The sequence below is a fragment of the Ochotona princeps genome, chromosome 1 (assembly GCF_030435755.1).
Source record: "Ochotona princeps isolate mOchPri1 chromosome 1, mOchPri1.hap1, whole genome shotgun sequence".
Classification (NCBI taxonomy): Eukaryota; Metazoa; Chordata; class Mammalia; order Lagomorpha; family Ochotonidae; genus Ochotona; species Ochotona princeps.
Genome location: NC_080832.1, coordinates 115,675,886 through 115,686,741, shown reverse-complemented (window position 1 = coordinate 115,686,741; position 10,856 = coordinate 115,675,886). Strand labels below are relative to the sequence as shown.

The window sequence follows — 10,856 nt, the reverse complement described above, 5'->3', positions numbered from 1 at the left end:
CATGATCCAGAAACTGAAAGAAATGAGACAGTGAGAAAACCTGGGAGAAGACACCTGAGCCAGTTCCTCCTCAACCTCCAACATTGGAGAGCTCACACACCACCCCAGCAGCCCTCCCATGCCACCAGGGGAGCCAGACCACCTGAGACATAGCCTTGGCAATTGGCACTGACCAAGGCTCCCAGGCAAAGCCGCAGAGTCCACATCCAAACTTACTACCTCGTGCCCTACACTTCAGACCCAATAAATGGAGGGAGTGCTTACAGACAACACAGACACGGATGTGTTTCGTTTTTAGTTTTGTTAAAAAAAAATCTGACAAATCAGGATTCGGGGGTTAGGAGTGGTGATGATGCAAAAGAGGGAAGCTCGGGTGAGGGGTGGGGCTGGCAGGGCAGGCGGCAGTAGTGTCTCCTTCACCCCCACGCCGGGAATCCTCCACAAGACGCTCACATCGCAGAACAGCAAATCCTCTACCGTGTCTGTTCAACTGAAAGAAAACAGGGCGTCAGAGCAGGGCACAGAAAGGCAGGGCGCAAACATTACATGCACACGCAAGAATACATCAAAGTTTATGACAAAGAAAAGGCAGCTTTATTTGGGTGCAAAATGTTTTGAAAATTCAGGTAGTTTTTTCGTAATGTGCATTTTCCCAAACTTTTTGAAGACCCCCATGCACAAGCAGGTATCTGCACGCTATGCAGCATGGATTTTAAGACTTAAGGGAAGAAAGATAATTTGATAAAAGAGACCACACACAGACATCACAGTAACCCAACCCTATCATGGCACCAGAGACAGACAGGAAGAAGTGACCAGGGCGCTCAGTAGATGCACACAGTGGGACTTAAGATAATTCTTCAAGGAACAAGGGAATCCCAAAGCTGGGGGAAGCCACATTACTCACTGTAGGAGGAGATGTCTATCTCATCAGGCAGCTCACTAATGTTGACTTCAAATCGATCCTGTACGTCATTGAGGATTTTTGCATCATTCTCATCTGACACAAACGTGATGGCTAAACCCTTGGTACCAAACCGGCCTGCTCTGGCCACCTGGAAGGAGATTAAAAAAAATTAAATATATATTTATGTATATACATATGTATGTATATATAGGATTATATATTATATATAGGATTATAGGATCCAAGCAAGGGGGAAAGACCCAGAGGGAGCAACAGGTACTCTAACAGTGCACTGCAAATACAGGAAAGGGGCTGTGCTTCCGGGGGCACAGCTTACCCGATGCAGGTAGGTGTCAGAATCCTCAGGCATGTCATAGTTAAAGGCGATGTTCACCCGCTCTATGTCCATACCTCGACCAAACAGGTTGGTAGCCACAAGAATTCGTCGCTGAAAATCTTTAAACTGCTGATACCGAGAAAGCCTTTATGAGAAAGGAAATAAAAACGTTGAGAGTCCCTCCTCTCAGAAGTTGCTTTTCCTCCCAAGGACACAAAAGGCCTCCCCCCACCTCCATCTCTAACTCACCTCTCCTCCTGGGGCATCCCACGGTGGATGGCAATGGCTGGGAAGTTCTGCTCCACTAGGAGCTGGGCCAGGGCAATGCACCGCTGCACAGACTTCACAAAGATCACCACCTGTGTGCGTGGGGGTGAGCCAGGGGGGTGGGGGTGTGGTCCAAGGTGCATGAGAAACTACTCATGAGTTCTCTGTAACTTCACTTCCCATAGCCCTCCTCCTCCCTGCCACCTGAGGGCAGAGAATAATCACCAAAAGCATCAGACGAGGAGCCAACAAGCCAACTACCTCAAGGAATCCCAAATCATAAAACCAGGGTTTAAGACTCTGATATTCCAGGGCCTGACATGACAGCCTAGTGGCTAAATCCTGGCCTCAGATGGGTACCCATTGATATTCTGGCTGCTCCCTGCTTGTGGCCTGGGAAAGCAGTAGAGGATGACCCAAAGTCTTGGGACCCTGCAACCACGTGTAAGACCCCAAAGAAGCTCCTGCTTCAGCTCGCTCAGCTCTGTCCGTTGCAGCCACTTGGGGAGTAAACAAGTGGACAAAAGATCTCCTTCTCTCTGTAAATCTGCCTTTCCAATTAAAAAAAAAAAAAATAAGTCCAGCAAGATTTGTGTACCAGCAGACCATAATAGTGAGATGAAGGAGTGCTCCCCCCTATGATTAACTGATTTAAGAAACCTGTGGTCATGGGATGCGGTAGTGTAGTAGGTTGGGTCTCCACCTGCCGGTTAGACATGCCATGTAGGAGCCGGTTTGAGCCCCAGCTGCTCCAATGCCAATCCAACTCCTTTCTAATGTGCCTGGGAAAGCAGCAAAATTGGCAAGCCCTTGGGCCTCTGCATCCACCTGAGACCCAGAAGCACTTCCAGGTTCCTGCCTTCAGACCAGCTCTGGCCACTGCACACATCTGAGGAGTGAACCAGTGGCTGGCAGATTCTCTCCTCCCTCTGCAAATCTGCCTTTCAAATAAACCTTCAAACAAAAAAATTAAATATCCAGAGCTCTAAAAACTCACTGCAGCTCTTTAAGGACTGTATTTTTAGAGGCCCTTTTTACTTAAGGCTTTCATTTGTAATCAACACTCATAAAGGACAGAAACACCATCCCTTCCCTCAGTCACTAAAGACATTCTCATTATAAAGATGCCTCCAGGGGCCCATCAATGTCAGCCTAGTGGCTATAGTCCTGGCCCTACATGCTTCGAATCTCATGTGGGTGCAGGCTCAAATCCCAGATCCTGGCTGCTCCATCTCCCATGCAGCTCCCTGAACTGGCCTGGGAAAGCAGTAGAGAATGACCCAAAGCCTTGGGATCCAGCACCCACATGGGAGACCCAGACGAAGCTCCTGGCTTTGGATCGGCTCTGCCGTTGCAGCTGCTTGGGGAGTGAACTAGTAGATGAAAGATCTTTCATCTCGGTGTATCTGCTTTTCTAATAAAAATAAACAAATCTTTAAAAGCTGCCTCTCTACTTCTCCCCACACCACTTAGGTGGTTTCTTCGATGAGGGCTACTTTAACACACAGGTGTCTGCTACAGCTGGAAATGTATCCAAAGTTCATTCTCCTGTTGGTTTTCCAACAACTGACCTGGTTGAACTCAAGGACATCTAGAAGGTCAAAGAGCTTCCGGTTCTTCTCGTTGTCCTTCAGTTTCACGTAGTACTGCTGCAACCCATGCAGCGTCAACTTCGTCTCATCATCCACGAAGATCTCCATTGGCTGGGGGGGAGGAAGGGGGTAGGGAACGGGAGGAGGGCAGAGTGGGGGGGTTAAACCTGGGGGGGTGGAGGAAGCTGATCTCCAATACACCCCATGGGGGGATGGGGAAAAGAGAGAAGATTGAAAACCCCACCACATCCCCCCAAAAATACCCGTTCTACTGTGGTCTCTTTCATATTAGACCCAAGTTCCTTCCTGTCAGTTGAGTTCATCTTAAGACTACCCAACTGAAAAGTGGCATGGGAAAGTAAGTTTGCAAAGGGAGTAAAGCAGCAACAAAACCACCCAATGGCAAGACGCCATTACCTCAAACCGAGGTGGTGGAGGAAAAATGGGAGCCGTTCTCAAGGAGACATGACCCACACACCTGGGAATGATGGGAAACAGTGACTCGAGGTGAGAAGAACCCTCGGAGCTGGCTTTAAGGACACAAGGCAGAGGACAAGGACTGCTCCATTTGAGTTTTCTCTCGGCTTAGGCACTCTGATGCACATAAAGCACTTGGGTATCTTTAAGATTGGAATAATGCAAGGCACGTAGTCAAAATGCCATTGAAGGAAAAGCAAAAATCACTCAAGGTAACAACTTGCCTCATTTCACAAGGGAATAGTTTCAGATGAAACTGGCCTCAGAACTAAAGGTCAAATCCCCTACAGGCTTACATGGAAGGCATCAGTGAGTGGTGCTAGAAAAACAAATTCAGAGCAGTAGATACACAATTCTCTTGATGTTCTTAAAAATTAAAAACCCTTGAAGGGAGTTAAGGAGCATTAAAAGACAGAAACTGACACTAATGCAAAGCCCAACTGTCCTAATTCTTTACACTATGTTGGGGAGGAACCCAGGGACCAGGATGGGAGTTAAATGTGTTTCCCTGAAGACAGGCTATCAAGGCAGAAGGGAAAGCCCCATGACTGCCTTCAGATCTGATCCCATCACCAAATACAGCTCCAGAGTGAGCCATCCCATGGGAAGGGGCGCACAAGGAGGGGAGAAACCCACTCCACTGCTCTTGCGATGGGCTCTGCTGGCCCAGGCCCCTGGCACCACCTGGCTACATCCAAGGTGAGCCATCCACTTCACCTTTCCCACTTCCTTCTCCTCTGAGCATTAGGGAAAAAAATCGTTTCAAAGGAAAAAAAAAATCCACCACCCCACTCAGGACCCCCTTCCCCAAACGCATATGGGGGAAAGAGGGCACAGCACGCGTTGGATCCAGGAAAAAAAAAAAAAAAAAGAACCGGGAACGAAAAAAGAGGCTGGTTTGGTCCTCAGCTTCCTGGTCAGGTTCCCCCGCGGCCTCGGCTGCCGCCATCCACCGCTGGGTGCCGTCCGCATTCTCACGTCGCGCCACGGTGCTTCTCTGCTGCCGGCTCTCATCAACCGAGGTTCCGATGGGTGCAAGGTGGTTCGGGCAGGAAGGAGTAGGGGATCGGGGACTGAGGTGCCAAAGGCCCCCACCCCTGGAGGTGGGAAGGGGCAGATTCCTTTGTGCTGTGTGCTCTTCTTTTTAGATGCGCCCTGCCATCTGTCTGTCCCTCTCTGGCTCTCCTGCCACCGGGAGGTGTGCGTTTTGGTGAGCAGAAAGCTCCAGCTGTGTGCTCGATGCCACTGGAGGTGCGTGGCTGTAAGGGGTATGCAGATTTGATGGGTGGGTGGTAGGGCAGAATATCCTGCCCTCCCCCAAAAGGGAGAAGAGGTTAAAAAATGCTGTGTTCTTTTAAAAAAAAAAATGTCGAACACTACCCGCTCTCACGTTAACCCGACCAAGTCTTCCGGAGTTTCCCTAACACCCGCGCAGACCCTAACGCTAGCTGTCTCTGCCTCGGTGTGTCTCTTCAAGGAGTCATCACTCCCAAACGGGCACGAGCCCCCTTCTTGGCGCTTGAAGGACAAGGGAGTCTGGAGGAAGAGGGCGAGGAAGGGGAGGAGGCGGCGGGCGGGGAGTGGAGGGAGAGAAGGTAGAAGGGTATTTACATCTTGCATGAACTTGCGGCAGACTGGGCGGATCTCTTTGCTCAAGGTAGCACTGAACATCATGACCTGCTTCTCGTGGGGGGTCATGCGAAAAATTTCCTGGACATCCCGACGCATGTCTACAATTGTAAAGGAAAATAACAAAGTCAGAGGTGGCCTGCCAGGTGAGGTGAGGTGAAGACAACTGGAAATAAAGACATTTCAGGACTGTGACCTCAAGTTCTACCTCCATAAAGCAACCAAATCCACAGTACTGTCATGATGGAAAGAGCAATGCATCTGAAATAGAAGAGCTCCAGTTCTGTCTTAACAGTGAGAAACGATGCAATCCCAGAGCCCCCAAAGAGGTACACAGCTCCCAAAGGACACCACCTTTCCAAAATGCTCCAATTTCCTTTTCCAAACTCCTCCTTCCCCCGAAGCTCCAGCCTCCAGACTACAAATACCAGTAACTTAGCACATTCCAGCTGTCTTTTTTTTTTTTTTTTAAAGATTTACTGTTATTGGAAAGCCGGATATGCAGAGAGGAGGAGAGACAGAGAGGAAGATCTTCCATCCGATGTTTCACTCCTCAAGTGAGCCACAATGGTCCGGTGTGCGCCAACCCGATGCCGGGAACCTGGAACCTCTTCTAGGTCTCCCACACGGGTGCAGGGTCCCAAAGCTTTGGGCCATCCTCAACTGCTTTCCCAGGCCACAAGCAGGGAGCTGGATGGGAAGTGGAGCTGCCGGGATTAGAACCGGCGCCCATATGGGATCCCGGGGCTTTCAAGGCGAGGACTTTAGCCGCTAGGCCATGCCGCCGGGCCCCCAGCTGTCTTTCTGCAACCCCACTGCATCCCCACATTTCTACTGCCTGAGCCCAGCTTACAGCTGCCCATCTTGACCAATAAAGATCACAGCTACTTCTCTCAGGATTATGTCCACCCTCCTTGCCCACGTGCAATGCTTATGCAAATTTTTCTTATTAATCCCACTTACTCACTAGAATCACCCATCCTACAAACTCCCACTCTCCATAACATACGGAAACTTAAGTCTAACAGTTTACTCAGCTATAAATTTTGACCACGTATGTTGCGCTAGGGAGGCCAGAGTAGACCATCTCTTTGTTCAGTCAACCACCTCCCCTGACACCCTGTATTAAAAGGTTCTGGTGGTGATACAGTTATCATCAGTCTCCCACATTCAGAAAACATGTTTTAGAAAGAGAACACATAGCATCCTTCTCTCCCCCAACTGCCAAACTTGGTGAGAAGACACACACAGTCCAGGGAGCCCAGAGCCATCAGTCATGGGTGATAGATTAAGAGTCGTCCTCGCACTGTTGTGCTCCTCTGACAAAACAACATCATTTGGCTCCTTTAAAGGGCAACTCTCAGGACCACCAGCCCTGCCCCAGTGCTGCCACTCACCGAGCTGTTCAAGCATCTTATCACATTCATCCAAGATAAAGTGTTTAATGTGTTTCAGGTTGAGGCTCTTATTTCGAGCCAGGGCTAGGATCCGGCCAGGAGTCCCCACGACAATATGCGGGCAGTTCTTCTTCAGCACCTCTTCATCCTTCTTGATGGACAGACCTCCAAAAAACACTGCGACCTGCCAAGCCACAGGAAAGCAGAACATCGCAATGAAGTAGACCCCAATCTTCTCAAAACTCCCAGTCACTCAAATTACTCCAAATCAAATCTTAGAACATTTCAGAACTAAATTTCTGGGCTCAACTAATCTAAAACATTGAGGCAGCCAGTGCTGTGGCATAGCAGGTAAAATTGCCACTAACACCAGCATCCCATGTGGGTGCAGGTTTGAGTCCCAACTTCCAATCCAGCTCCCCACTACTGTGTCTGGGAGAGTGCAAGATGACAATGAATCTTGTAGAGCTTCTAGCATTCTGTTGCCACACTCTCCAGAATTCTCCAAGCACAGGCAAATGAATCAGCGTAAAGCAACCAGTAAGGAAAGCAGTCTTGGGTGGAGCATGTGATAGTGGTTAAGTTGTGCTTTGGAAAACACCCACCTCCCACACAGGGAGTGCCTGGTATAATCCTGGCCACTGTGTTTCTGTTCCAGCTTCTTACTATAATGCACTCTCTTGAGGCAACCTGTATGAGACGTCCAGATTGAGTTCCAGGAACCTGGCTTCAGCCTACCTGGCTTAGCCCTAGCTGCTTTCGGCATGTCAGAAGTGAAAATCTCCCTCCATGTGCTCAAGTAAAAAAGCTTGCTGTTAGGGCACACATATTTGCCATTCAAAAAAAAAAAAAAGGGAAAAAATCCAGCTGGTTAACATTCAAAGCCTGATCATGAGTTCTGCTATGCTATGTAATGTAACAGGTGTATTCACAACGCATTGAGCCAAGCCAAACTAAGGCTTCTACAAAGGTAAGACACAGCAAAACAGCTTAACTTAGAACGCATATCCCAATGAGCCCTATATTACTAGTAAGATCTCTTGTACACTCAACATCTGCAGGATCATCAGTTAAACATATGCAGTCTCGCATATGTATTTAACTTCTGTGACACTGTTGAGCTCCCAAATAAAAAGCCTCCAACTCCTGACGCTTTATTCTCCCCAGATTACTTTACCCTTGCTTACCTTGACATTGGGCATATACTTAGAGAAGCGCTCATATTCCTTGCTAATCTGAAAAGCCAGTTCTCTAGTGTGACACATCACCAGCACAGACACCTAGGTGAGGGATGAAAACATATAGTATATATACCTCCCGACTGTCCTCTGGGAGAGTAGCCTCCAAAGCACACCTGGCAGATCACAAACGATTTAACTCTGAGATTCCATCATGAGCCCAACCTCACCACAGAACATTCCCCACAGCTGCCAGGGGGAACAGCCTGCATCTTACCAAACACAGCCCCTGGCTCTGGGACAGAAACACCCCCCAGGACGCCTAACCGGAATGCCTTCCCCAGCACTCTCCCCAAGTACCTGCCCAGTAACCGGCTCCAGCTGCTGCAGAGTGGCCAACACAAACACCGCCGTCTTTCCCATGCCTGACTTGGCCTGGCACAGGACATCCATTCCGAGAATGGCCTGAGGGATGCACTCGTGCTGCACTACAAACAGAAAACAAAAAGATAAATTTTCACCCTTTGTTACCCCACAACTTCTTCACCATGCCAAACTCAGTTCTCATGCTCAATTCTGAAAGTATTTACCCGGGTTTGGTCAACTATCAGCCTCTGCTTCCTCAGTCACGCTTACTCTGAAGTCAGAGTCCTGCTAGCTCCTCCTAGTCCAGCCTTCTCTAGGTTGTGGCCTCCACACTCGCATTACAATCCTCTCGCCCAACAGCTCACCCTCAGTGCTCCTGTCCCTGTCCTTACCGCCCTTCATCTGTAAACAATGGCAGCCACAGCCGTTTCTCCTACTTAGGCTGCCACTCGGCAACCTTGGATAAAATGAGGGACTTGGCACCTGACCCAGAACTCAGCCATCCTTAGACCAAAAAGGTTTCCAGATACCAGAGTTGGCCTGACACAACAGAGGAAAACCAAAGGTGCAACCAGGCCCTTTCTGGAAACTTAATGTTAGAGGTCAAAATGACAAAATTAAGAACCAAAACTGCGTAAGAAGGAATAAGAATTACAGGAGATTACAACAGACCTCTGGTTTACTTCTGAACCACGAACACTTCCAAGCAACCTACAGAAAGAGCAGTCTACAGAAGTCCCTGCCACTGTTGAATGTTTTCTATAATTCCTTATTTCCTAGTCTACTCTACACATCAATGTTCACCACCTGAAGCAGCCACCCAACGTTTTCTCCTGTCCTAAGGAGCCTAATAAGAACCAAGTGCAACAAAAGTTACCTTCTGATGGATGCTCAAACCCACAATCCACTATGGCCCGAAGCAACTCTGGCTTGAGCAGGAAGTCGCGGAAGCCAGAGCTGTGGATGGAGACGTAGGAGCCCTTGACGTCCTTCTTGGCAGGGGCCTCAGCCCCATCTCCCCCAGCTGCCGTCTCCACCTCATCCTCTTCATAGTCCAACAGCTCATTGTCCACGTCGTTTTCTGCCATAACTGGGCCAGCAGGGGGAGGAGGGGAGGGGTCTCCGGGTTGCTTCTTGCAGAATAGGTGTTAAGGAGGAGGGAAGGGAGAGTGAAGGTTTGCAGGAAGACGCTGGTCTCAGACAGAAGAGCTAGGAGAAAACACACGGGAGATTGTCAGAGGCAAAGCTTTCGCCAGCTCTTTCCCCCTCCACCTTTTTCCTGCTTTCCCTATGATACTTATGTGGTGAGAAGGAGAAAAGGATGAAAACTAATTTTTTAATAAAAATATAAAAGCAAACGCATCGGAGAAAATGGAAAAAGCGGTCTCGGGGGACACGGTTGAGGACACAGGCTCAAGGTAGCAGAAATCCAGTTAGTGGGGGAGGACAAGGGCCACTTTGAACAGCGAAGAAACGGGATAGGTGAGCATGGGAGACGACAGGACAAGGAAGACGCTGGAGAAGCCTGCGGGACGAACCTGCAGCTTTCCCTGCTAACCTGGCTAGTGAGGCTCCCTCCCACAGCAGCCATCAGTCCAGGGTGATAGATTCGGGTCATCAACGCGCAGAGCGCTCGTGTCTCCGAATGCAAACATCATGTGGCTGCCATGCACCCCGCGCACCACCTTCCGAACCACGATGGCTAACGAGGAGGGAAACTAGGGAATGGAGAAGAGGCGGCGGCATCGCCGCGCCGGACCTAACAGCACGTTTACCAAGTGGCATCAAGTCACCCCTGCGCTGCTCCTCGGGTAGAAAAGCCTCGCCGAGAAACGCAACGACGCCATCGGGAAAGCGCACCGCACACGGACGGGCAAGTGGAGGCGAGAAGGTCCAGGCGGGCCCCCCATCAATGGGCTCCTCCTCCCGGTCCCCCGATGGGCCGAGAGCGCCCGGAGAAAAGCCAAGGTGGGAGAGCCACGCCCTTCGAGAAGGCTCGGGCCCGGCGGGCGCCCCGCGCCGCCTCTCGCCACCGCCGCACCTCGGGTAGGCAAGGACCCTCCTAAGTGCCGACAGCCCAGGGGACACAATGGCGCCGGCGCCACCATCTTGGATTGGGCCGCCCTTGTTTCCCCGTCTTCCTGCTCTCCTACCCCTCCCCCCCGCGGAGCTCTCGGCTCTCGCAAAGGCTGAAAGCCATGCAAATAACAACTCAATCGTGTCCCTGAGACCAGACCAACGCCTGTGGAACGGGTATCAGGAGCTGAAACGATAGAACCACCGGGGAGAAACGCGGATGGAAGCGGATGGTAATGAAGGCCATAGCTTACCTGAGCAGGGTGAGCGTGTATGGCGGCGGCAACAGCCACGAAGGAGGGAATCTGCCTTCACTTCCGGTTCCCGGCTTCCCTCCACTCCGGCCTCCCCGCCTTTTGGACCGCCAGCGCGCAGGCGCAGCGGCCGACCGGAAGCAGGACCTGCCGCGGCTCTCGGGTTTCGCGCGCTCTGGGTTTGCCTCGGGAGAATGCCTGCCAGGTGTTTTTTGTTTTTTTGGTTTTTGTTTTTTTAATCTTTTCTAACTCCTCGGCTGCCGCCAGCAACAAAAGACGTGTCTTTCCCGCTCTTATCTGTTCTGCCCAGTCCTCCCTCGCGGCCATCATCACCCTTTCCTGGAGGGCTTGGCCGTGCGGTGCCCCGGACACACCT

General features: G+C 50.5%; 1 protein-coding gene and 2 non-coding genes across 3 annotated transcripts; all 3 read right to left on the bottom strand.

The window, feature by feature from the left end:
• Positions 1-282: 282 nt before the first annotated feature.
• DDX39B (DExD-box helicase 39B) lies at positions 283-10,595 on the bottom strand. Its single transcript, XM_004598723.3, has 11 exons — positions 10,481-10,595; positions 9,028-9,359; positions 8,145-8,272; positions 7,794-7,886; positions 6,607-6,790; positions 5,192-5,310; positions 3,083-3,214; positions 1,494-1,603; positions 1,245-1,389; positions 908-1,055; positions 283-490 (listed from the first exon to the last, which is right to left on the bottom strand). Exons 2-11 carry the CDS (start codon positions 9,236-9,238, stop codon positions 474-476), a joined length of 1,287 nt encoding a protein of 428 aa, XP_004598780.1. The 5' UTR covers positions 9,239-9,359; positions 10,481-10,595; the 3' UTR covers positions 283-473.
• On the bottom strand, positions 6,475-6,551 carry LOC118758416 (small nucleolar RNA SNORD83). Its single transcript, XR_004995707.1, has one exon. It is a non-coding gene; the product is annotated as a small nucleolar RNA SNORD83 (small nucleolar RNA).
• LOC118758415 (small nucleolar RNA SNORD83) lies at positions 9,736-9,813 on the bottom strand. Its single transcript, XR_004995706.1, has one exon. It is a non-coding gene; the product is annotated as a small nucleolar RNA SNORD83 (small nucleolar RNA).
• Positions 10,596-10,856: the final 261 nt, after the last annotated feature.